The sequence below is a fragment of the Heteronotia binoei genome, chromosome 2 (genome assembly GCF_032191835.1).
Source record: "Heteronotia binoei isolate CCM8104 ecotype False Entrance Well chromosome 2, APGP_CSIRO_Hbin_v1, whole genome shotgun sequence".
Classification (NCBI taxonomy): domain Eukaryota; kingdom Metazoa; phylum Chordata; class Lepidosauria; order Squamata; family Gekkonidae; genus Heteronotia; species Heteronotia binoei.
In genome coordinates this window covers 177,094,060-177,121,080 of record NC_083224.1, presented here as the reverse complement: position 1 = coordinate 177,121,080, position 27,021 = coordinate 177,094,060, and the positions used below count along the sequence as shown (strand labels likewise).

General features: G+C 48.5%; 1 protein-coding gene across 1 annotated transcript; it reads right to left on the bottom strand.

Moving 5' to 3' along the window:
- Window positions 1–147: 147 nt before the first annotated feature.
- LOC132566975 (CTD small phosphatase-like protein 2-B) lies at window positions 148–26,342 on the bottom strand. The gene is made up of 10 exons (XM_060232524.1): window positions 26,262–26,342; window positions 20,238–20,357; window positions 9,935–10,037; window positions 8,837–8,933; window positions 7,659–7,745; window positions 6,731–6,793; window positions 4,345–4,424; window positions 4,079–4,205; window positions 2,161–2,256; window positions 148–764 (listed from the first exon to the last, which is right to left on the bottom strand). The coding sequence occupies exons 2-10, from the start codon at window positions 20,326–20,328 to the stop codon at window positions 705–707; spliced, it is 804 nt and encodes a 267-aa protein (XP_060088507.1). The 5' UTR covers window positions 20,329–20,357; window positions 26,262–26,342; the 3' UTR covers window positions 148–704.
- Between the last annotated feature and the right edge of the window lie 679 nt (window positions 26,343–27,021).

Genomic DNA, 27,021 nt, shown 5'->3' with positions numbered 1-27,021 from the left:
CGCCTCTGCTTCCCAACTCTTGGTCAGCAATATTGTAAGCCCAAATTATGAACTGCGTCTCTGTTTGCCACCTAAGGAGTCTTGAGTTGCAGACAGTTCCTTCCCCCACCCCCAAAAAAGAGAGGAAGTAGAAAACACGCACTGGGCTTTTGGGAAGCAAGCAGGAGACACAAAAATAAAATTTTATTTTTTGCTTAAAATCATTTTTGCAATTACAAAAGAACATGATATAGTTCAAAAAAAATTCTCTGCAGTCTTTTACATCGGAAATTCACATTAAGGTGCCCTTTGGACAAGCCAAGGGCAAAAAAGATTCCCCATACTAAGTCTGGTTATATGTAAGAAGGCCCTCTTCCCTACAAACACATGCAAGTCACTTAAATGAGGTGGGGTGGGGGAAATGCATATTATCGCCCCTCCTAGAATGAAGCTGGAACCACCATTTCTTCCCAGTCCCCAAGCAACCACATTCTGTAAGACCTGCTTTCCTGCCCCTCCCCTAAGATCATGACAAATCGGACGAAGTTGCTGAACTTCCCAGTCTTATCATCCCCACCAAAATCAGGTCAATGAAAGCAAAAAAATGCACCAGACCACAGGCTCAAAGATCTCTCTCCAAGACCCTGTTTTACTTCGAGGGCTTTTGATTGCACTCAAACCAAACTTGGTACAGGAACGGAGGGCAGTTGTGCCAGAAGAGAATATCAGGCCTCCTCTGTTGGCTTCCCATGAGGTTTCCTCTCTATTTCAGCGCAGATATTATCCTGCAGAAGATGATGATACTGGATTTATACCCTGAATCTCAGAGTGGCTTACAATCTCTTTTATCTTCCTCCCCCACAACCTGTGAGGTAGGTGGGGCTGAAAGAGCTGTCACAGCAGCTGCCCTTTCAAGGACAACTCCTACAAGAGCTATGGTGACCCAAGGCCATTCCAGCAGCTGCAAGTGGAGGAGTGGGGAATCAAACCCAGTTCTCCCAGATAAGAGTCCACTCACTTAACCACTACACTGAACTGGCTGAAAAACCACTACTTTTTTATGGTGGCAGGTGGATACGAAAGCAGATTCCTTTAGGGATGCCAACCTTGACATGGTGGCTGGAGCTCTCCCGGGGTTACAAATGACAGGGCCGGATTAACAATCAGGCCAAATTGCCTTTAGGGGCCCCAGGCTGGCTTTCCCCCGCTGCTTGCAGCCCTCCCAGCCTCCACATGCAGCCAGCAACTGAGCCGCTCTTTGCCCAACTTGCCTGGTGCGGCTACTGCCGGCACTGTCGCCAAGTTTGCCTTTCTGCACCTCTCCCCCACAGTTTTGTCAAAGGGGCTTTTGGGAAAGTGCCTGCAGGCTGCAGCAGGGGCCACAGGTGGCAGGGCAGGCGCTCCGACTCTGAGATAATTTGTAAGGGGCCCTTCAAGATTTTGACTGCCTGAGGGCCTCCATAGGGTTTAATCTGGCACTGACAAATGATCTCCAGGCAACAGAGATCAGTTCCTCTGGAGAAAATGGCGGCTTTGGAAGGTTGGCTCCATGACATTACACCTCATAGAAGCCCCTCCCCAAACCTTGCCCTCCTCAGGCTCCTCCCACAAAATATCCAGGTGTTTTCCAACCAGGAGCTGGCAACCCTACATTATCCAGAAGTAGGGCAAGATCTCATGAACTGAGGGGAGGAGGGAAGAGATCCAAGCTGTATTCCAGAAAGCGTTGTACATTTTTCCTGCTCTGGCTATGAGGGCTAGAAACTTGATTTCATCGAATCATAGAGTTGGAAGGGATATCCAGGGTCATTTAATCTAACCCCCTTGCACAATGCAGGAAATTCACAAATACCTCCTCCCTCCCACACACACAGTGACCTCTGTTCCATGCCCAGAAGATGGCAAAAAAAAACCCCTCCAGGATCCCTGACCAAACTGGCCTGGAGAAAATTGCTTTCTGATCCCCCAAGTGGCGAGCAGTATTTCTGTGGGCATGTAAGAAAGGGCCACGAGACCTAAGATGCACTGATTTAAAAGACTACTACTTCTGCTATGGACTAGGGGACTGGAAATTTCATTTAATAAAAGAGGAGATACCTACAATTTCTCACCGTTTTCATGCAATTATCTAAGCTGCCCGATTGTTCCTTTGTTTAGAAGCCATGTTCCCGCCGGACTTACCACCTGGCTAAGACGTTTCAGCACTGGAATCAGGCGCAGCAATTCCTTGTCCCGCGGACTTCCCAGCCACTTTGGGATCAATATCACGTTGGAAGTCTTAGCAGAGTGAAAGAGAAAGAAGGAAGGGGCAACACTTATTTGCGGGGTTATGTATTTGTCCTCACGTCCAAGCAGAGTCCCACTTGAAGATTTTGGCAGGCTCTGATACTGAAGATCTAAGGCTTAAAATATAAGAGCAGAGCTAGAATGAAAGACTAAAACAACCCCCTGAGCAAGCTGAGCATTGCTACAGGGTCTACTCAGTCAACGTGTAGGCCACAGAAACAACTCACAGGAGTAGGGTGAGACTCTGAGCCAGGTGCACAGGAACCTCGTGGCTCAATTTTATTGTGCCCGGGAGTCCTCTAAAGCTGGGAACTTCCCTGGTAAATCAAAGGGCCGGATGGCCCCTGTACAAAACATCAGCTTTTCTTTGGGGAGCTTGATACTCACCTGTCTGGGAGCTGACTGTGTGGATTTGAAAAGGCAACTTGTTTGCTCTCCTCCTATTGCTAATCTCCCTGCCCTCACGTCTCCCAGCACATCTCCCCTCACTTCTGAAGACAACTCCCAGCCAGAATGAATTTATTGTCTTCCCTGCCCCAGAAATACACATTCAAAGCCCTTGTTCTCCTTTTAAGCTATCTGTTCATTAGAAGATTAGAATTACACCCCTCCCTTCACCCTGAATCTAAGAGGGGCTTACAATCTCCTTTACCTTCCTCCACTACAACAGACGTCCTGTGAGGTAGGTGGGGCTGAGAGAGTTCTCACAGAAGGTGCTCTTTCAAGGACAGCTCTGTGAGAGCTATACTTCGGGGGGTTGCTACAAGCCGGGGTGGGGTTGGGGACCACAGTTTATAGAAAACCTCCCAAAGTATAGAAGTAATCCCTGCTTCTTTTAAGAAAAATGTGCCACTGAGAACTTGTGCTGCGGGGTATCAACAGCCATTTGGGGGTTGCTAGGCAACCCGAAGGCAACGTAGGGGAGGATTCCAAGCATCAGTGTCAGCAGGGGGAAGAAACATTTAAAAAGTAAAAGATGGGAGGAAGGGATCGTAAAGCTGAAGAAGATATTGAATTTATATTCCACCCTCCACTCTGAATCTCAGAGTGGCTCACAATCTCCTTTACCTTCCTCCCCCACAACAGACACCCTGTGAGGTGGGTGGGGCTGAGAGGACTCTCACAGCAGCTGCCCTTTCAAGGACAGCTCTGTGAGAGCTGTGGCTGACCCAAGGCCATTCCAGCAGCTGCAAGCGGAGGAGTGGGGAATCAAACCCGGTTCTCCCAAATAAGAGTCCACGCACTTAACAACTACACCAAACTGGTGTAGGGCTGCACCATTTCAGTGGCTAGACAGAGATTCAAATGGGATGAGCCACTAAAAAAATGCCCACCAATTAACACTTTTTTTTTTAGAAATCCCAGTTCTTTAAATACAACTATTTAAAAAAAATGGCAGGTGCTGTCTTAGAAGAGACATTCCCCTTCCTTCCTTCCTTCCTTCCTTCCTTCCTTCCTTCCTTCCTTCCTTCCTTCCTTCGCAAGGAATGCCTCTTCCCAAGCAATGCCAGCTGCAACAAAGGAAGATGCTTCCCTTCCCCTGAAACCCTATTTTGCACCCCTGAGGATCCTTTTGTGCAGAACAGTGTATGGTTTGATGTGAAGAGAGGGTTAGCTTGTGTATCAATCTGCTTAAGTGGTTTCCCTCCCCCCCCCCCCAAAAAAGTGACTCTGCTTGGAGTGATAGTGACTCTGCTTGGAGAGTCACTATCTGTGATTATTTTCACTGCACACAACATGGTCTGGCCATTTTTTATGCTTCAGAGCACTGGAGAAGGAGGGAGAGAAAGGATTGAAATAGTCAAACACTTACCTGGTAAGGAAATGCTTCCAAGCAATTTGCTACAGCCACCGTCCTGGCCAGGTCTCTCTCCAGTACAGAAAGATCCTTTATGTAACAGCCCTGGCTACACAAGCAATCTTCTTGATAAAGCTGATGCCTGGTAGGGTGAGAGAAGAGAGGAGGGGGCAACAATTAAGCTGATTCATGCATACTGTCCATTGGAAATCTTTAGACTGAGTAAAGAGTCTGATACATAAGGAGTTAATTGGCCTGGAGTTCTGCAAGAACACTGTCACCTGATCAACTTCCTCTGGGGTCCAAAAGCCTTCAGGATTTTGTCAGCATAGTCCTGCTTGGCAGCTGTGAAAATGAAGACCTGAAAGCAGGCAAAGAGAGAGGTCTGAAGTTCATCTGCAGCCAGTTGTGCAATAACCCCTGAATTACAAACACACCCCCTCCAAAACCCGTAAAGGTAATCCCCTATGCAAGCACCATTCGTTTCCGACTCTGGGGCAACGTTGCTTTCACAATGTTTTCATGGCAGACATTTTACAGGGTGGTTTGCCATTGCCTTCCCCAGTCATTTACACTTTCCCCCCTGCCAGCAAGCTAGGTACTCATTTTACCGACCTCAAAAGCAGACACAGGCTCCTGTGCCCAAGGCTGAATCCCGCTCCTCCACCCCCGCAGCGGTTTATTCACCGATGATGTCACTGTCATGCCCCCCACCAACTTCACCGAGGCTTCCCGAGCCTTGGGAGGCCTCAGCAAAGTCTGGAAGGCAGCGGGCGCGGGGCGTGAGGAGAGGGGCCGCCTTGTATCATCCCTAGGCTAGGTGGTCCCCTAGGCAGCTGCCTACTTGGCTTACTCCCACGTGCCGGCCCTGCTCGGAAGGATGGAAGGCTGAGTCAATCTCGAATTGGCTACCTGGACCCAGCTTCCGCCGGGATCAAACTCAGGTCATGAGCAGAGCTTGGACTGCAGTACTGCAGCTTACCGCTCTGCAGCATGGGGCTCTTCTTCCAAACCTGTACTGAAGGCTAAAATCAAATGGAACATTTTCAGAATGCTGGGTGGCGCCATCTAATACAAAACATATGTTTCCTCTCTGTTGCCGGGAGTTCTGCTTTCAATGCACTTCAAGCCCTGTTCACCCTCCAAGAAAGAAGGCACAGATTCCTTCATGCATAAACAGCTGTTGTATGGAGGAGGGAATATTGGCTAGCAACTGTAATGTTACCGGAGCCAAGTAACATCCAACCTCCAGCCTCCGGAGCACTTTTGCACCTGCTATGGTTTTTTTTTTCTTTTTATAAAAATTCCCTAAAAAGAGACATATAAGTATAGACCTATATTTTAAAATTAAACACAAATACTGCTAAGTCATATTTTTGAAAGCTTCCATTTTGTATAGATCACAGCAGGGCTCTGCAGCTTGCAAACCAAAATGCAGCTCAGAATGGATCCAAATGCAGCTCGAGGAGCATGTAGGGGTAACTAGGGTTACAAGCAGCCCTCGGATTCAGCAGGAGCTCACAGCAACGCAGCTCCTGAACCATTCTGAGAGTTCCACTTCCTCCTTCCCGCCTTGTCCATTGAACAGTAGGTGCAGCTGCATAACAATCCCTGGATGAGCTCCACCACCTATTTTTCTACAAAATGATCCCTGGTTACAAGACAGGACACAAGGGATAGGGTTGCCAGATTCAGGTCGGGAAACTCCTGGAGATTTGGGGATGGAGCCTGGGGAGGACAGGGACATAGCATTCACCCTCCAAAGCATCCGTTTTATCCAGGAAAAGTTGAACTCCGTTGTTTGGAGATGAGCTGTAACTCCTGGGGATCCCCAGGTCCCAGCTGGAGACTGGCCTCTCTGGCAGATGTGTTCCTCCCACAGCTGTGGCTGGCACAGGGCAGCAGCAAAGCAGGGGACAATGACTTGGGGAAGGGTTGAAAAGGGGGCTGTAACTTGTCACTGCCTTAGAAGGAGCTAGCGGACAGGGGTTAGATGTCATGCTTTGCATTCAGCTATCTGGCGCTGCAGAATGAATTACTTAAACACCTCATTGTTCTGTTTCCCAGAAAAGGACTTGCAACAACCAGAATTTGGGCTGCACCAGCATGGAAACGGGATGAGGGTCTTGAAGATAACAGCTGCTTTGAAGGGTGCTTCTCTGTGGCATTGTACCTTGCTGAGGTCCCTCCCCACTTCCCCAGATCTCCAGGTATTTTCCAACCAAGAGCTGGTTGGAGCCCCAGCTAGCTAGAGCCCCAAATTCTAAATCTGCCATCTTGGATCCAGCACAGGGGAGAACACAGCATTTTCTGCTTGTGAAGAAACAGGAGGAAGGCCCTTTGCTGTCAGGGGGATGCTGAGCCATCTCTATGATTTCACAGCTTGCGGGAAGGAAGAATGATTTGCAGAACAGCGACATACAAGACTGGGTTATTATCAGGAGCTCCTTTGCATATTAGGCCACACACCTCCTGATGTAGCCAATCCTCCAAGAGCTTACAGGGCTCTTAGTGCAGGGCCTACTGTAGCTCCAGGAGGATTGGCTATATCAGGGGTGTGTGGCCTAATAGGCAAAGGATTTCCTCCTACAAAAAAAAGCCCCTGGTTATTATACTTACCTTCCCCCCTCCTTTATTTAACCCATGAGCCAACGTTCATTAACCTACCTCATAGATTCTGGCAAGTTCTTCCAGGAACTCTTCAAGGTGGGGCCTCAACTTCACGGAAACCTCACAAAAACATAACAGACGAGCCACTGGATGAATGAAGTAGGCTAGGGGTCCCACTGACCTTTTCGGAGCCTTCAGGCGCCATAGGAAGTCTGACTCAGCATGGTAGGCATAGCCACAGAATCACTACCACAGAGCCACCCACAGAACGGTTGCCCCAAGTTCAGCATTAATCACACAGTGAAGATCCTTGTGCCGTGGTGGTGGTAGCTGTTTCCAAAGCAACGTCTTTACAAACCTACACAGCCAATCATCTCTCCAATGGCCAATCAGAAGCCGTGCTGGCCAAAAGCCCCATCACACCCTGCCTCCTTTTTAAAACACTTGGTGTGCTTTCACACAGAAACAGTTTGCAAGTAGATTTTGCTGTTCTCATACATTAAAAGTACAGTTGCAAAGCACGTTATTTAGTGTGTTTGAATGCATCATTGATGTGCACCAGGAAAGGTGCCAGTGGGCATGTGGCACCCACTGACACCACATTGGAGCTATTAGCACCCTATCTGAAGAGCCAGCATGCACTGGATCACAACTGAGGAGAATGGGATCCGAATCCCTGCTCTGCCAGGTGATCTTGGGCACGTCATACTCTCTCCATTTAACTTTGCCACCCCTGCCTTAGACACATAAACTACTATATTATAGAAACAATATGGTGTCGAACAGCAAAGAATAGCTTCGCTTGTTGCTCAGTAAGCCGTCACTGTGGCGTTTTGTCTTCTCCCCCCCACCCATACAGAGTCAGTGGGAAATTTTTTTTTAAAGCAGAAGTTTCACCCAGCATGAGCATAGACGGAAGGAAAACATTTCGAGGAGAGTCTCCCTGTGCAAAATTTGGGGCTCAAACAAAAGCAAGCACACTGACCTTATAGTGCCGGCCTTGGAAATGCACGGTGAATGTGGAGGCATCTTCCCAGTGAGCTGTCAAGGAAGACACAGCTAAAGTTTCCTCCTGTAGGGGCCCAAAGGAAAACAATGCTGCAGAGAAAAGGCAAGCCACCTGCAGGGCTCTGGTGCATTTGGCGCAAAGGAATGCTCTGCCGCCACCAGATGGCACCCAAGCACATCATAACCAGGAAGGAGACACAAAGAGCATCACCTTATTACATTTCCAACGTTGTCATCCAGGTCTTCCTTGCCCAACTCTGTGCTCCACGACCACTATGCGCCCCAGCCCTTCTGTTTGATTGCTGGCAGGATGTAGCCTCTCCAATGCGCAGCTCTGGCCCCTTCCTGCAGCTCCCTGTTTCTTCCATGTCACTTAATGCTCAGTTCCTTTTGAGCCCTCTCCCCTTCCTTTCTCAGACCCCTGGTCGCTGCCCACAGCACATCTCTCTGCACGTCCCTGGGCAAATTATTCTTTCCCCTCCCCATAAGCAGAACTGACTTGCAACACCTGCACTGTTTGTCAACATTCTCTTCCTGACAACATCTCTTGGAGAAGCTAGAACAAGGGTGGCCAAACTGTGGCTCAGGAGTCACACGTGACTCTTTCAGACATATTATGTGGCTCTTGCACCTCACCACCCTGTTGGCCAGCTTGGAGAAGGCATTTGTCTCTTTAAATAAGAGACAAATGTCAGCAGCTTGGAGAAGCCTTTAAAGTTGTTTTCTTTCCACCTCTCCCAACTATTCTCTCCTTCCTTCCTTCCTCCCACCTCTGACATTCATGTCTTGCAGCTCTCAAACATCTGACATTTATTCTATGTGGCTTTTATATTAAGCAAGTTTGGCCACCCCTGAGCTAGAAGGCTGTAAGAACATCGCTGCAGTTTCACTAATGGGGCCCTCATGCAACACAAGCAGTGGGGACTCATCCACGCAACACAAACAGTAGGGACTCAGCTGCCAGTTTCTAAGAGCTCTGGGATGTATTTGTGGTGCTATGGATCTGGGGAGGGACATCCAGAAGAGAGGGCTACATATATACTTGCATTGGGTCCAGAAAGGGAGACGCCCTGGCAAAACCCTTTGAAGCCAGACTTTAAGGCTGTCCGTCTAGGCTCTAGCCAAAATAATCTCCCTCCACCCCCAAAGTTTTACCAGTTCCAAGACCAAAGTATTCTTTGGGGTTTGGCGTGTCTTCATCGGTATTTTCTTTTTCCTCTGGGATTTCTGAATAGTTTCTGGGTGGGTGAATCTAAATGGTGAAGGAGAGAGGATAGCAGAACTCTTCATTTATTTGTTTAGCGTATTCATAGCTTTGATTCAATCTCTTCTGAACAAAGTTTGAATTCAGTGGCACCTTTAAGACCAATATACTTTTATTCAAGGTATGAGCTTTTGTGCGCAAGCACACTTCTTCAGAGACAATGGAACGAAAATTGAAATAACAGTCATACATACAGAGGGTGGGCAGTCAAATAGCATATAGAATAATGAAGGTGTTAAAACAGTGAGGATAGTCCACAGGCTCTCCTTTCATCTAAACCAGGGGTGTCAAACATGCGGCTCAGGGGCCGAATCAGGCCCCCAGAGGGCTCCTATCAGGCCCCCAAGCGACTGGCTATCATCTTCCTTCTCCCTCTCTCTTGCTTCCTTCTTCATAACAGCTTGTTTTGCCAGGCTTGCTCAATCACACAGGAGCTACAGAGCAAAGCCTCTATTTTCTCCATTGGCTGAGACTCCTCCCTTGGGGAGGAAGGGGTGGAGGCAGAGCTTGCTTCTCTCAATTGCACAGAAGAGCTACTGAGCCAAGCCTCTCTATCTTCTCATTTATGTCAGATCCGGCCTTCATAACAAATGAGATTGACATCCCTGATCTAAATGGTACAAGAGGAGCTAGGCTTGAAAAGCAGGCTGGAAATAATCCAGTGGGTTTAGTGTTTGTTTCTTGTGACAATTTGTTTCCACAATGATAGTTTTGTATCTCAGTTGTCCTTACTTACGCACAGAAGTGTTTTTACTTTTCCCTCAAAACACAATAACTGGTACCCTTCCAGAGTTGGCCAACACCCATCACTTTGTTCCAGTGACTGCTGTCTGTGCCATACCCTGTTTTTCCAGAGATGTCCCATTTCCACAAGAAGCCATTTTGCTTCACCCTGACACAGATAACATTTGACAGTGACGGACCTGCAACCATTTTGGAGCCCAATGTTGAAACCAGGGGAGAGGGAGGCAGTTCCACCATATACTCACGCATTCAAAGCCTCGATTTTGGGAGGAACATCTAGCTGGATTCCTCTCAGATGTAAAGAGTCACTCCTCAGTTTCCCTTTAGACAACTGGAGCCTTTCTGTGTCTGTAGGAAGAACATTTTGTATTCAAAGCAAGCCACCCCACCATACACTCTGCCATGTGGCAACATTCAGTGCCAGACCAGCAGAACAGTTAGGGTTGCCAACCCCCAGATGGGACCTGGAAATCTCCCAGAATTACAACTAATCTCCAGACAGCAGAGATCTCTCCCCCGAGAGAAAATGAAGAGTCCCCAGATTCAGGCTGGGAAATATCTGGAGATTTTGGGGGTGGAACCTCAGGAGGGCAGGGACTTCAATAGGGTATAATGCCAGTTCACCTTCCAAAGTGAAGCCATTTTCTCCAGGTGAACTGAGCAATAGTAATCCCAGGAGATTTCCAGCCACAGCCCATACTCCATAGCATTATACCTGGCTGAGACCCCTCCCCAAACCCTACCCTTTCCAGACTCCACCCTGAAATCTTGAGAAATTTCTCAACCTCCAGGTGGGGCATGGAGATCTGCTGCTATTGCAACTATCTCCAAACAACAGAGATCAGCTCTCCTGTAGAAAATGGCTGCTTTGGAAGGCGGGCTCTATGGCATTATACCCACTGAGTTATCCCAGTCCAGTCCCAAGCTCTACCATCCCTAGGTCCCACCCCTAAAATCTCCAGATGAACCCTACCTTCACTCTCCCTTTCTTAGAAATCCCCACCTCTACAGCCAGCACCATATCTGCAATTAATTGCAACTATAGTGGACATTCGGGGGCCGCTTTCCATTCAGATATAGATTGGAACTAGGGTTGCCTATTAAAAAAATATCTGGGGACTTTGGGGGTGGAGCCAGGAAACATTGGGGAAGGAGCCAGAAGCAAGGTTGTGACAAGTACAATTGAACTCCAAAGGGAGCAACTGCCCATCATGTTTAAAGGAACTGTGAGCCTTCTCTCCATTGGAAATTATGAAGGACAGGGGCACCTTCTTTGGGGGCTCATAGAATTGGACCCCCTGGTCCAATCTTTTTGAAACTTGAAGGGTCTCTTGAGGAGAGGCATTGGATGCTATGCTGCAAATTTGGTGCCTCTACCTCAAAACACAGCCCCCCCATAGCCCCAGTTATCCACAGATCAATTTTCCATTCTACCTTATGGGAATTGGTTTCCATAGGGAATAAGAGTGCCCAGAGAACAGTTCCCTCCCCACCTCCCTGCTTTCTGATGACCCTGAACTTTGGGGAGGCCCTCCAAACCGGGGGACCCCCTGCCCCCACCTGGGGATTCCACAGCAAAGATAAAACTCTCCCTGTTAAAACACAATTCTGACTGTGTAATGAGTATATATAGTATCAAAATATAAAAAGAGTATCATCAGTACAAAACATATCAGTCATGCAGAAAGTTAAAACCTCATTAGTTCTACAATGCTACTACTGTCCTTATATGGCACAAAGTCACTATATTATATTCCAGTGCTATATTTGAGAAAAGGTCCAATGGAGAACCGCTCCACTTAGCAAGCCATTTCGGATCTCTAATCCTTCTTCTGGGGACCAATCTTGTATATTATGTGTGATTTTCTAGGTCCAGTAGTGCCAAAAATCATACAATCATCATCCGTGTCAATCCAGAATTCCTAGCTTTCTCTAATTTTCATGCATAATAGCGGGAACGCCATAGTTAATCCATTCCTTGTCAGTAAAACAGGCATACTGTCAGTACTATGACTCCACCTGGGGACTGGCAACTCTAATTGGATCTGGGAGCAGTTTAGTCACAGGATCTCAAGCAGTCTGCGAGTATTTCAGTCTCAAACCAGATCCTGCTGAGTATCACATCCAGGGTCACCTCCCTTTTCACTACTTCTAAAGCATCTTTCTTATCCTTTATCCAGGCACTAAGCTTCTTAGTCACAACCCGCATTCTTGTCCTCCATGTACAAAACCTGTGGGAGCTCCAAGCCACCCATTGTCAGAACGTTCCCTGCTTCGGCTTCCAAGACAATCTCTTGTTTATAAAACTGGCAACGCTACCTGTGGTTTTGTGGACATGTTTGCTCTTTTTAAAAGATCTATAATTTATTACAGGCAATCTCATCTGTAACATTCCCTCCTCCAACACTGCTGACTCTGGTCTTTCTATAACTTTTATATCCACAGATATTGGGACCCAAATGCTCATAATGGGCTAAGAATAGATCGTGATGATGTGCCGTGTTCCATCAGCTCTTCAACAGAACCGTTGTTTTCTTGTTAAAAAGATACTTTAAATCCACATAAACACTTATAAATGGTGTCCTGTTTTAACTGTCTTTTTTTGGAGGGGGGGAGATCATACTTTCCGTAATGTGTCACGTTTTCTACTTTCTGCATCATTGTTCCCAGATTCTTATCCGTTCATTTGTTATCTCGCCCTTTCATCTGAGAAGTTCAGGCTGCCATTTATGGTTCACTCCTCATACATTGTTCTTCCCCACAAAAGCCCCCTGATGTCGCAGATTGCCAGTCTTCTGGTGGGGACTGGAGGCCTCTCAGAGATCAGTTCCCTTGAAGAAAATGGCTACTTTAAAGGGTGAACCCTATGTAGCATCAAATCCCTGCTGAGCTCCTGCCACTCCCCAATGTGCCCTCTCCAAGCTCCGCCCCTAAATCACCTGAAATTTCCCACCTGAGCGTTGGCAGTCCTAGAGGTAGGTTAGAATGATAGACTGTGTGCAGCCCAAGAGAGGGAATCTGAATACAGGAGTCCAGTACTCAAACCCCACATCACACTTACACTTTGGATTCCTACTAGATTTTATTCAACCCTCATGCTGAGGATCTAGAATGTCTCCTCCTCCTCAACAGTCAGCTGCCCTTAATATAAGAAAAATACTCCAGAGTAAACTACTAATTGGAATAGGGTTGCCACCTCCAGGGGGGCGGGGGCTGGAGATCTCCTGCTTTTACAACTGATCTCTAGCTGGCAGAGATCAGCTCCCCTGGAAAAAATGGTAAATATCAACCGGTTACGATGTAAGTGAATAAAAAAGTAAAAAAACATTGGAATAACACTTTTACACAATATAGTGTATAGGCAACCTACATTTATCAAAATACATGCATAGCAATAGTCATCATTAGTAACTTATGAACCACTCCTGATACTAAATTCACAAACGCTCATAATACAAATGCAGCTGGAAAAAGTATGAAGATAATAAGGTACAGTTCCTCAGAGGCAATTGCCTCCCTGCTGTTCTCCCTTATGTTCAGCAACTTGGGTGGAGTTCTCAAACCTCCAGCACAGCTTGTCTCTGAGAGAGTAAGGGACTGCAGCCCGGGATTCCTCACGGTTTCAGACCTTCGCCAGCCTTTTTCTCTTAGTGTTTTATCCTGGAGCCTCAGGACAACATTTAACAACTTGGATCAATGCTGGAAACAGAAAGAGAAATTAACATGCGTTGATCCAAGTTGTACTGAGGCTCTAGGCTAAAACACTGAGAGAAAAAGGCTGACAAAGGTCTGAAACCGTGAGGAATCCCGGGCTGCGGTCCCTTACTCTCTCGGAGACAAGCTGTGCTGGATAATGGCACTATTGGCAGCCAGTGCAGTTCCCGCAGCCTCAGCTGTATGTGTTCCCACCTAGGGAGCCCCAACAACAGCCTGGCTGCCGCGTTCTGCACTAGCTGCAGTTTCCAGGTTTGGCACAGGAGCAGCCCCATGTAGAGGGCATTACAGTAGTCCAACCTTGAGGTGACCATTGCATGGATCACTGTTGCCAGGTCATCACGCTCCAGGAAGAGGGCCAACTGCCTTGCCCGCCTAAGATGAAAAAAGATGGCTTTAGCAGTGGCTGCTGTCTGGGCCTCTATTGACAAGGCAGGCTCCAGCAGCACCCCCAAGCTCTTAACCTTGCACGCCATTTTCAATGGTGCACTGTCAAACACTGGTAGGGGGATTTCCCCCCAGATTGCCATGGCTCAGGCAAAGGACCTCTGTCTTTGCTGGATTCAACCTCAACCTACTCAGCCTGAGCCATCCTGCCACAGCTTGCAACACCAGGTCCAAATTTTCTGGGATGCAGTCAGGCTGTCCGTCCATCAGTAGATAGAGTTGGGGGTCATCAGCATCAGGGGCGTAGCTAGGGCTTTGGGGGCCCGGGGCCCAAGATTTATGTGGGCCCCCCTACGTGTGTGCACGCCACCGGAAACAGGAAGTGACGTCACTTCCAGCGATGTCACTTCCGGTGACATCATGCCACCGCCGGAAACAGGAAGTGACATCACTTCCTGTGACATCATTTCCCCCGTGCCACCTGCCGGAAACGGGAAGTGATTCCTGAAAACTTATACTCTGGAACTTTTGTTGATCTCTGAGGAGCCGGTGGACTTTGACCTAGGAGTAATCCAAGTAAAGTTAAGCCATTTTTCAAAAAAAACGGGGCCCAGAAGTATTTAACAGCACTGTGCCAACAGCAGCCATGCCAGCACATTACCTATCATTTCCCCAGGTGATCCAGGTTACTTTTTAAAATCTTCTTGGGGACTTCTCCGTGGCTGCAGAAGTTCTGTACCGATGTTACCTGGAACGCTTTGAAAGGAAGGCCAGGATCACGCACAATCGCTATTGCGGGGGTGGCCGAACTTGCTTAATGTAAGAGCCACACAGAATAAATGTCAGATGTTTGAAAGCCACAAGGAAGGAAGGAAGACAGACAGACAGATGATTTATATTCTGCCCTCCACTCTGAGTCTCAGAGTGGCTCACAATCTCCTTTATCTTCCTCCCCCACAACAAACACCCTGTGAGATAGGTGGCACTGAGAGAGCTCTCCCAGAAGCTGCCCTTTCAAGGACAATTGCTACGAGAGCTGTGGCTGACCCAAGGCCATTCCAGCAGATGCAAGTGGAGGCGTGAGGAATCAAACCTGGTTCTCCCAGATAAGAGTCTGCACACTTAACCACTACAATGGGAGGGAGGAAGGAAATGGATGGGGAGGGAGGGAGAAGTGGAAAGAAATATACTTTAACTTTAAATGCACTCTCCAAGTCACCAGCTAGCTTGGCAAAGTGATTTAAAGAGACAAATGCCTTCTCCAAGCCAGCTACAGGGCAGTGGGGATTTCAAGAAACCTGGACTGGCCACAAAAACAAAAGCTCTGTGTTAGAAACTGCGTTCTCATGGGGAATTTGCAACCTCGAGTGACAGACATGTCCATTCACAACCAATTTTAGATCCAAAACCTTCAGGAGTAACTCAAGAGAGTTTTGAGAGCCACACGATATGTGTGAAAGAGGCACATGTGGCTCCCGAGCAGCAGTTTGGCCACCCCTGTGCTACTGGTAACCCCCAGGTCCTTGAACTCAAACTGCACTCCCCAACAGGCTGTGGCACAGTGGAGCAGTCCCTTCTACTCCAAAGCAATTTGGGGCCAGTCTCCATCAGCCTGACCTACCTCAAAGGGTTGCTGGGAGGACACAACACAGCTCCTTAGCTGAGATCAAAGTGCACTGGACAGAGGAGCAGATCAACACAGCAGGCAGGGGACCCCTCCACCCCCAGCCCCCGGGGCTGTGGCGGCACGGAGGCCATTGGGCGTGGGGAGAGCCAAACTCACTTAATGAAAGAGCCACATAAAGTAAACATCCGATGTTTGAGAGTTGCAAGACATGCGCATCAGGGGAAGGAAGGAAGGAATCACAGAATCCTAGAGTTGGAAGGGACCTCTAGGGTCATCTAGTCCAACCCCCTGCACAATGCAGGAAACTCACAAACACCTCCCCCTAAATTCACAGGATCTTCATTGCTGTCAGATGGCCATCTAGACTCTGTTTAAAAACCTCCAAGGAAGGAGAGCCCACCACCTCCCGAGGAAGATGGGGAAGGAGAGGTGGGAAGAAAGCAACTTTAACTTTAAATGCATTCTCCAATCTGCCAGCTGACTTGGCTTGGAGAAGCGATTTAAAGAGAGAAATGCCTTCTCCAAACCACCCAGTGGGGACTTTGCGAGCCTCACCAGATGTGTAAAAAAGCCACATGTGGCCCCCGGGTCGCGGTTCGGCCCCCCAGCTCCCCGCCAAGTCCTCCCCTCGGCTGCGCCCTCCTCAGCTGACCTGCGGTGTCCCAGAGGGAGATGTGGTGCGGCCCCCACTGCTTGAGGAAGAAGGCGCCGCCGACCGTGCTGACCGTGCCCTGGAAGCGGCGCTCCATGTAGCGGTGCAGCAGCGACGTCTTGCCCACGTTCATGTCGCCCAGCAGCACCACCTTGCCGTCGGGCTTCATGCCGCCCCGAGAGGGACTCAGGCAGGCAGCCCGGGATGCTCGAGGGCCCCTTTCACCCTCCTCCTCCTCCTTCCTGGCGGCCGGAAAGGGAAAGAGCCGGGCGGGCCCTCCGGAGACCTCCTCGCTGCCCCAGGACTCCAGCTGGGAAGTTGGGCGAGTGGAGACATCCGGAAGGCGCCTGGCGGACGAGGCGGGGCGGTGGGAGGGGAGAGGCGGCGGAGGTGCGCTGCCCTGGCCGCTCTGAAGTTGCGAAGCTGCCCCCATCGACGCCGCCCACCAGTCCCCAGGAGCCCGGACGGAACGAGCGGCCTCCAGCGACCATCCATCAGGGCAACCAGCACTGTCTCTGTCCCATGACCTGGGCGAAAGCCGGACTGTTGGAGATCTAAAACGGAAGCATCATCCAGAAAACTCTGTAACTGTGACCCTACTGCCCTCTCAATAATTCTACCCCAAAAGGGTAAATTTGAGACCAGCCGGTAATATACCAATTTGGCCGCATCTGATGTAGCCTTTTTCAGGAGAGGGCAGACCACGGCCTCTTGAAGATGTGTTGGAAAAAGCCCTTCCGAGAGGGATCTATTTACGATGTCCCGTATAGGACATCTAAGCTCCCTCTGGCAAGCTTTAATTAGCTAGGAGGGGCACAGGTCAAGATCACAAGTTGCTGGGCATGCAGTGGAGAGGATTCTGTCAACTTCCTCCAAGCTGAGCATGTGAAAGCGATCCAGAACTAACCCAAAAGACAGTCACGGGGCCTCGAGTTCACATACTGTATCCAATGTGGCAGGAAGGTCGTGGCGGAGCGACAAGATCTTATCTGCAAAAAATTTCGCAAAAGCCTCACAGTCTATCTTCAATTCCCTAGCATTTGGCCTGCCTTGTGGCAGTGTTGTAAGATTCCGAATTGTCCTAAACAATTGTGCCGGGCGTGGATTTGCAGACGCAATCTTGGCCGCAAAGTAAATCTTCTTTGTGGCTTTGACTACTATTTCATAGAACCTTATAAACTCTCTATAAGATGTTCTAGTCGCTTCGTCTCGAGTACTCCGTCATTGCCTCTCTAACCGTCTGAGACCTCGTTTCAGCTGCTGCAACTCCAGGGTATACCACGGAGCCAGCTTAACACGAGGGCGCAGAGGTGCGATCTCATCAAAGGCTCTGGAGACTCGGCCCTGCCAAGACTCAACCAGGTCATCAAGAGAATCGCCAGGGGGCCAGGGATCCCGTAGAGCCATTTGGAACTGCTCAGGGTCTATCAGACTCCATGGGCAAGCCAAAATAAGCTCGCCACCCAGATGGGCTTGGGGTGGAACATCCACACGAGCCTTAAGGGCAAAGTGGTCCGACCATGGCACCGCCTCAGCAGTAATATCGTCCACCAGAACCCCAGCCTCAAAGATCAAATCTAACATGTGCCCTGCCTGGTGAGTGAGCAATGTAACAAATTAGGAGAGCCCCAGTATCGCCATGGATGACACTAGGTCCATCACCTGACTGGAGGCCGTGTCATCAGCATGGACATTGAAGTCACCCAGGATCACAAGCCTTGGGCACTCCAATGCCCAGCCTGCTATAGCCTCCATCAGGGATGGTAAGATGTTGACTTGTGCATTAGGAGGACGGTACACCAGCCATATCTCCAACCCTTCCCCAATGTCCCATGCCAGACCGGCACATTCAATACCGTTGATCTCTGGGGCCAGGAGAGCCCAAAAGGAGTAAGCCTCTCATATGAATAGAGCCACCCCTCCCCCCACTGCTAGTTCGTGATTGGTGAAATACTGAGTATCCCGGGGGAGCCGTTTGGGAGAGAGCTGCAGTCTCTCCGTCTCGCACCCAGGTCTCAGTCACGCAAGCCAGGTCCACATCCTGCTCGAGCAGAAACTCTTGGAGGACTGAGGTCTTATTATTTATGGACCCGGCGTTGCATAACGCCAATGACAGAGGCGAGTAATTCAGCCTGACCTCACTACCTGTCACTGTCGGGATGGGACACAGACTGGAAGGTGGCCGAGCACCACCTTGTCTCAGCCCCCTTCCCTTATATTGATGTCTGTTCCCACCATCATACCTTCCCCTCCCCAGGAGTACTGGAATCCCCAGGCCGGTCATCTCCCACTGGTCTCCGCTTCAGCCTCATACCAAATGTAGAAGAGCACAGCTCAAACCCTGCGGTTAATTAACACCCCAACCCTTTCCGTCCTTGCCAATCCAAATTCCCCTTAATTTATCGGTATCTGCCAGTTCTGAAGTTAACTAACCAATTAAACCCAACCCACAATCTCCCTTTTAGATTAATTAACTAAAAATACTTAAATTAATTCTAATGGCGTATTAATTATAAAAACCTTCCCCAACAATAAAAGCACCCTTAATTAATTTGCCCCAAATATTATGATAAATGTAGGTTGCATATACACTATAGTGTGTAAAAGTGTTATTGTTACCCCTGGAAAAAAATGGCTGCTTTGAAGGGTGGACTCTATTATGTTGTACCGTACTTAAGCCCCTCCCCTCCCCAAACCCCGCCCTCTCCTGGATCGACCCCCAAAATCTCCAGGTATTTTCAAAACCAGGGATGGCAACCCTAGACTGGGAATTTGTTTGCAGCACTAACGTTGCAAACAGTGGGCTCAGTAGAGACTGGAAGTAGCTACCTCACTACCACAGGTCAGCATCTCTTATCCAGAGCCATCTTGGACTGAATGAGGCAGTCCATCTACCCTGATATTAACTACTCTGACTGGCAAGTGTAGTTCTCAGGACACTCAAGCAGAGAGGCGACTTCCAAGCCCTCAGCAGAGCTGCTGAAGGAGGGGCCTGTGTTGGGAGGGGCAATGTTCCAGGGGCCGTGGTCACTCTGAGGGTCTACGAGGCTGAGCAACAGTGTGACTTGTTTTCATCATGCAAGATTTGGGTTGGATTCTGGTAATAGGCGGATCCCTAGTGGTTCTTGGTAGCGTTGGCCCTGGGCTGGGAGACGCCTGGAGATTTGGGGGTGGGGGTGGAGCCTGAGGAGGGCGGGGTTTGGGGATGGGAGGGACTTCAGTGGTATAATGCTATAGAGCTCACCTTCCAAAGTGGTCATTTTCTCCAGGTGAACTGATCTCTGTTGTCTGGAGATCTGTTGTAATAGCAGATCTCCAATCACCACCTGGAGACTGGCAGCCCTATTTGGTCACCAAGACCACCGAAGCAATGGTCCCTCTGGCTAAGAGCAGAAGAGCATCATGGGTAGAGCTTTTGCTCATGAGTTTAAGCTGCTTTAGACAGAATACATGCAGCTCAGCACCATCTCTTCTACCTAATAGCAGCTTCAGAGTCATCAGAAAGCTGGGGGTGGGGGGTGAGGGAGGGAAATGCCTGCTGGACACTCCATTATTCCCTATGGAGATCAAATCCCATTTGGTAGAGTGGAGAATTGATTTGCAGGTATCTGGGGCTCTGGGGGGGGCGCTGTTTTTTGAAGTAGAGGTACCAAATATGCAGCATAGTATCCAGTGCCTCTCCTCAAAAGACCCTCCAAGTTTCAAAAGGATTAGACCAGAGGGTCCATTTCTATGAGCCCCAAAACAAGGTGTTCCTATCTATTATTTCCAATAGAGGGAAGGCATTTAAAAGTTCTGTGGTCCCTTTAAATGTGATGGCAAGAACTCCCTTTGGAGTTCAATTGTGCTTATCACAACCTTGCTCCTGGCTTCATCCCAATGTTTCCTGGCTCCACCCCCAAAGTCTCCTGGCTCCATCCCCAAAGTCCCCAAGTATTTCTTGAATTGGACTTGGCAACCCTAATTCCTTTTAATGTCAGCAGATCCTTTCACACAGCTAACAGATCAGACACTGGCCTAGAAAGACTGAGGCCACTGAATTATGCTTTTTCTGGTCTAGTAAGGCGGAGGCCACCGAGTTGTGCTTTTTCTGGCCTAATAAGATGGAGGCCACCAAGTTCTGCTTTTTCTCCCCCTACAAGCTGTATGGTATATTTTGAGGACTTACTTTCTGCCCTGGAGAAGGAAAAGTAGCTGGCAATTGGCAAGTAGGCCTCCGTGGAGGAAGCAGGCGCCTCGCGGAATCCTTGGGAGTGCATTGCAAAAGGCAATTTCAACAAAGCACCTGCTGGAAAGGGTAAGAGATGGTTGGTTAGTGGATGCCTTTAGAAGGGGCTATTTGCCCACTGGGGAGTGGGGGAGACCGTTTCTAAACTGGCCAGTAACTGCAAGGGTAACCTGAAGGGTATGTAACTTCTGAGACTCATTAGGGTAGCCCACAAAACCTGCAGACAATGACAAGAATATCTCTGAACATGCACTGAGAGTCTCTCAACCAAATAGTCACGAACCCACTCATTCACTTAGATTTTCATCCTCTGTATCCTCACCATCTGAAGGGAGGTGTCTACTTTACAAGGGTGCCTTTCAGGAGCCAGCCTATGGCTTTGGAACTTCCTGCCTCTCAAGATTGCCATCTCCAGATGGGAAATAGTAAAATAACAAAACAACACAGATGTAGTTGAGCAGGCTGATGTACATTCTCCCAATAACAAATAACGAAATTTAAATAAATTACAAACTCTGACTTATATAATAAAAATGAATTGCCATTTCGAAGATAACTAGTACTTAACAGTTTTTATCCGATAAATTAGTCAGTCGTGACTCATGAAATACAACTGTCAGACCAAGCCCACAGCCTTCACAATGATATAGCAAATCCGAAATCACATACACAAATGTGTTTATTACAACAAATATGAACCAATGCCAAAACTGACATAATTAACGAGAACAGACAGGTAGCTAGCCACTTGTACTTCCCATTTCAAATTGAAATATTCCTCATATCTTAATTAACAGTCGGTAAAAGAATCAGTGCCAAAATCAAATTAAATGGAATGGCCACACAAAGGGAAATCAGCATAAGCCTTTACAAAGTTCCAAGCATTGGCAGTAAGATTTCCTGATATTACAGTTGATCTCCAGGCTACAGAGATCAGTTTCCCTGGAGAAAAATGGCTTCTTTGGATGATGGATTCCTTGGCATTGTACTCCTCTGAGGCTCTCGTCGTCCCCAAACCCCACCTTCCCCAGATCCCCCCTGCCCCCAAATCTCCAGGAATTTCCCACCTTGGAGCTGGCAGCTCTACATGGTAACGTTTACTCATGTCTACTACGTGGTGAAAACTGTATCCAGCCACAGAATCTTTGGAGGAATAATTTACCAGTCTTGTTTGCCCATTTAATGTCTCTCTGCTAATTTTGTTTCACTTCTGCCCTTTTTTTGTATTTAAGATGTTTTAAAAGACTGTTTTTAAATTGTTTTTAGCTGTCCCAGGTGCCCTAGTGGCAGAAAAGCTGAGGAAAAAGAATGTTTAAAACAATTAAGAAACTTGGAATTAAGGTTCTGACGGTCCCAAATCAGAACTTCAAGCTTTCCCTAGCAGGATTAGATGCCTGCATTTCTTTACTCTATTAATTTATTTTCTTAATTTATACCCAACCTTTCTGTCCAGTGATGAACAGTGTTCCCTCTAAGCTGAGAGTGTGAGCTAGCTCACTATTTTTGAGCCTCCAGCTAGGCATCCCAACCCTCCCGCCCTGGCGGGGGACCCCCGGGTTTGCACCCTCCTCCCCCGCTGTCCCCAAAAATGGAAGTGGGGGGAGGGAAGAGGGGAACGGCGCAAAGGCCGCGGCGCGAGTTGACTCTGGGTCCTTCGGAGCAGCAAGTTGAAGAGGCGGCAGCGGCGCACAGCGTCGTCGGCCTGCTCCGCTCCCCTCCCCTCTGAGGTCAATCAGAGAAGGGGAGGGGGCAGGCCAGGACTCAGCAAGAGCGGGCAGCAGTGCGCAGCGGCCTGTTCTGCTGTCCTCCAGTCCTCTGAGGTGAGGAGGAGGCAGCAAGCGCGAGCGGGCAGCAGAGCGCAGCGGCCTGTTCTGCTGTCCTCCAGTCCTCTGAGGTGAGGAGGAGGCAGCAACCGCGAGCGGGCAGCAGCGGGCAGCAGCGCGCAGCGGCGGCGGCCTGTTCTGGGAATCATAGGGATTTGTATTGATAGCAACTACACAGGATTCAAATAAACAATGAAAGATTCCATGCATAAAATGAACATCAGGGATCACAGCCAGCAGTGCACCTTATAGAATTTAAAGCAGGGTGAGTGCTAATGTTTTAAGTTTCTTAAAAAAAAAATCTTTAATTGTGTTTGTGGAAGAAAGGCATTTAAAAAGGTGTGCTGTCCCTTTAAATGTGATGGCCAGCACTCCCTTGGAGTTCAATTATGCTCGTCACACCCTTGTTCCTGGCTCCACCCCCCAAAGTCTCCTGGCTCCGCCCCCAAAGTCCCCAGATTTTTCTTTGATTGGACTTGGCAACCCTACCTCCAGCTCACACATTTTTGACTTAGCTCAGCGAAAATGGCCCACAGCAAACTAATTTATGCAGTAGCTCACAACATTAATTCCAGTAGCTCACGAAGTAGAATTTTTGCTCATAAAACTCTACAGCTTAGAGGGAACATTGGTGATGACCCCAAAAGTCTTACATCGTTCCCCTCTTTCTCAGTTTTTTCCTCACAGCAACTTTGTGTGGCAGCTTAGGCTGAGAGAGAGAGCTCCCACAGCACAGTGTGGATTTGGAGTTTCCTAGATTCTCGTCTGGTACCGCTACACAAGACTGTCTTTAATTATTATCCCTCATTCAAAGTGTGGAGTGCCTTTTCCAGCCATAGCCAGAGGGCACATAGTAACAGCGGAAGCTAGGAACATTGTGCAAAGTGCTGGGATTGCCAGCTCCAGGTTGGAAACACCTGATGTTGAGGGTGGCGCGTAAGGAGAGTGGGGTTTGGAGGGAGATGGAGGGACTTCAGTGTGGCATAATACCGTAGAGTCCACCTTTTCTCCAGGTGAAGTGATCTGTCACCTGGAAATCAATTGTAATCCTAGGAGATTTCCAGCCACCACCTGGAGGTTAAAAAAGCAACAATCTGGGATCACAGTTCATCTTGCAAGAAAAATAAAAAAACAAACACTGTGATATACTGGCTAGCAACGTTTAGGAAAACTTTTTAAAAAGTCATGTAAATCCTTAGTACACCTTGTAAAGAAGTTCAACTTTACAATATTACAAGGTTCAGCCAACGAGCGCCTGGATCAACAACAACCTCACAGGGTTGTTGTGAGGACAAAAGGAGGAAAACAGGTATCCAACTCTGAGCTCGTTGGCAGCACAAAATGTACCAGAATGACAGATTTAGACCCACCTCCCCGACTGAAATGTACATAATTGAAGCAAACAGAATTAATGCCCTTCTTTATCCCAAACTCTTCCACCCTCAAGTCAAATTTTAACTTGCATGCGCCCTTGGGGAAAGGACCTATCTCCTTGGTCTCATTAAACAATCAAAGGGATGGATGTCAGAATAATAATGCTTTGTGCACCATTAAATCGCTCATCTGGTAACGCACATGGCTGTAGAAGTTGCCAAGCCTACCCATCACACATGCTCCAAAGCATACACAAAGAGCCAAACTTGATCAGACAGATACCCCAGAAAACCAGCCCCTTGTTCTCCCCCCATAGCCTGGTACTCAGAGGTTCTATGTAGTTACCATGGCCATCAGTAGTAACTGATAAAGCCTTTCTTTCGTCTCCAGAGATCTGTCTAATCCCCACCGAAAGCTCTCTACATTAGTGGCCATCACCATATCCAATGGCAATGAGTACTATAAGTGAATCGTGCATCATACAAAGGAAACAGTTCCTTTTTCTGTTCTGAGTCTTCTTCCCATTGGTTTTGTTGGGTGACCCAGAGTTCTAGTGTAGAAGAGAAAAAAATATTTTTCTTTCTCTCCGTCTCACCTTTCCTGTTCCCAACCTGCTTATTGGAGCTTGGGCTGTAAATATCCCTGCCAGCTGAAAGTTATACTGCTTGCTTCTAATAAACTTGCAGGTTACCAACTCCAGTTTGGAAAATTCCTGGAGATTTAAGGGTGGAGGTGTTTGGGAAGAGACTTCAGTGGGCTATAATGCCATAGTCCACCCTCCAAAGGAGCCATTTCTTCCAAAGGAACTAATCTCTGTATTCTAGAAATCATTCTGAGAGATCTCTGGGTCCTACCTGGAGACCAGCTGCCCTATGAGTGAATTCTAACACAAGAAAACATATGCTGCAACAAACTTGATAATCTTTAAGGTATCACAAGGTTCTTTATCACTTTCAACTGTTGATGCCCAATTACATCCAGCTGCTGATATTTGAGGCTCCTCCCTCTCCACAGGTTACATTCATTTGATTGGATCTAGGGTTGCCAAGTCCAATTCAAAAAATACCTGAGGATTTTGGGGGTGGAGCCAGGAGACTTTGGAGCCAGGAGCAAGGTTGTGACAAGCATAATTGAACTCCAAAGGGAATTCTGACCATCACATTTAAAGGGACCACACACCTTTGAAATGCCTTCCTTCTATTGGAAATAATGAAGGATAGGGGCACTTTCTTTTGAGGCTCATAGAACTGGACTGCCTGGTTCAATCTTTTTGAAACTTGGAGGATCTTTTGAGGAGAGGGATTGGATGCAATGCTGCAAATTTGGTGTTTCTCTCTATCTCAAAAAACAGCCCCTTCCAGAGCTCCAGATACCCATGGATCAATTCTCCATGTTACCTCATGGGATTTGGTCTCCATAGGGAATAATGGAGTGCCCAGCAGACATTTCCCTCCCTCCCCCCTTCTGATAACCCTGAAGCAGGGAGAGGGCCTTCAAACCAGGGGATCCCCTGCCCCCACCTGGGGATTGGCAACTCTAATTGGATATCGTGTCAGTTTTACTTCTCCAGGAAGCTCAGTACCCCCTAATCTTGCTTAGGCTGCTCAGGTTTTGTGGCCTCACTTTGGAAAAACAAAGTATCTGTTTCTCCCTGCTCACTGAGGTAACACTTTCATGCACCTGACAGAGGCCCAGCAAAGCCAATTGTTCACTAAAATGTGATTCTTTAAAAGAAGCTACAGGTAGTAATACCAACCTTTAGGCAGGACTGGATCTAGGGGGGCAGAGGGGGTGCTTGTCCTGGGCGCCGACGGAGGGGGGCACCCAATTGGGTGTGGAATCCGCTCTATTCTATGGACCCATAAGATAGAAAGGGCCCATAAGGGGGCATCATTTTTTAATTTTGCCTCCCCCCTCCCCAACCCCCCCCCCTTGTAGATCTAGTCCTGCCTCTAGGTGGGACCTGGGGTTCTTTCAGAATTACTGCTCATTTCTAGACTACAGCGATCAGTTCCTCTGGAGAAAATAGGTTCTTTGGAGGATGGACTTTATGGTATTGTACCCCATTGAGGTCTCTGTCCTTCCCAAGTTCCATCCCCCAAATCTCCAGAAGTTTCCCAGCCTGGAGGTGGCAACCCAACCCAGCTCAGCTCTACCCTCCCACCCCTGGCCATCAGGGCTGGATTAACAATTAGGCCAACTAGGCAATGGCCTATGAGCCCCACATCTTTAGGAGCCCTGGGCCGGCTGTCCCCCCAGTTTCCCCCCCCCCCTGCTTGCAGCCTGCCCGCATGGCCAGCGACTGAGCCGCTCTTTGCCCGACTTGCCTGGTGTGGCTGCCGCTGGCGTTGTTGCCAAATTTGCCTCTCTCTGCTCTCTCTCCCCCACAGTTTTGTCAATGGGGCTTTTGAGAAGGTGCCTGCAGGCTGCAGAGATAATTTGCAAGGGGCTCCCCAAGATTTTGACGGCCTAGGGGCCTCTACAGGGTTTATTCAGGCACTGATGGCCATGGCAGACGTGGCAACCCTAGCTACCAGATTCTTGCTTCATGCCACATTCTACCCTTCCTTAAGCTCACTTTCTTAGCTCCGTCCATCTCGGTTTCACCCAGCCTCACCCAATCACTCATCCCATATGGACCCTATGGAAAAAGACACAGAAGCTCCTCGGGGGAGAAGACAACCCCAGGTTAAGAGAACAACATTTCTGCTATCCCTGCCCACCAACCATGTGCTAGGTGCTGTACAGAGGTGATCCCCCTACTAACCTGTCAGTGAGAAAAGCAAGCATTCGATGGAACCTCCCAAGACAACCAGGATTGTTTCTGGAGGGAGAGAAGGTGGTACCAATTAATGCCTCTGCTAAGTGGAATGCCCTTTTTTCTTTTTTTTGCATTTAAAGAGAGAGGATGCCTTTTAATTGAAAATAGGGATGCCAGTCTCCAGGTGAATGAATACACCCAGGCCGAATGGAGTTTCTTTATCTTTGGCAGCCTGATCTAGGGTTGCCAACTGCAGCTTGGGAAATTCCTGAAGATTTGGGGGATGGTGCCTAGGGAGGGAGCTCAGTGGGCGTGTGATGCCATTGAGCAGGGGTGTCAAACATGCGGCCCCGAGGGCCAAATCAGGCCCCAGAGGGCTCCTATCAGGCCCCCGAGTAACTGGCCCTTTCTTACGAGGAAAATGCTGATCACCACTTTGAGGCCAGGCAGCAGTTTCTCTCCAGGTCAGATTGGCCAGGGATCCTGGAGGTTTTTGCCAACTTCTGGGCATGGAACAGGAGTCACTGGAGGCGTGGGCTGGGGAGAGGTGTTTGTGGATTTCCTGCATTGTGTAGGGGGGGTTGGAGTAAAAATTGTGAACCCATCTTTGTGTTCAACAGTATTGACTTCTAAATTAGGGTACCAGGACTGTCACAGTCATTATAAAGAGGTCCTCCTATTTCAAACATCATCGCGCTGGGGACGCTCTAGGACTCATGATAAAACTCTGTGGTACCATAGAGTTATACTGTGATTCCTAGACTAT

Excerpts from the sequence above, each read along its gene's own strand:
- LOC132566975 (XM_060232524.1), bottom strand. The coding sequence starts at position 20,328 with ATGCACTCCCAAGGATTCCGCGAGGCGCCTGCTTCCTCCACGGAGGCC. Across the intron at positions 10,038-20,237 it reads TTCCTTCTCCAGGGCAGAAA|ACACAGAAAGGCTCCAGTTG; the intron begins GTAAGTCCTCAA and ends TTCTTCCTACAG. Across the intron at positions 4,206-4,344 it reads CCCCAGAGGAAGTTGATCAG|GCATCAGCTTTATCAAGAAG; the intron begins GTGACAGTGTTC and ends TCACCCTACCAG.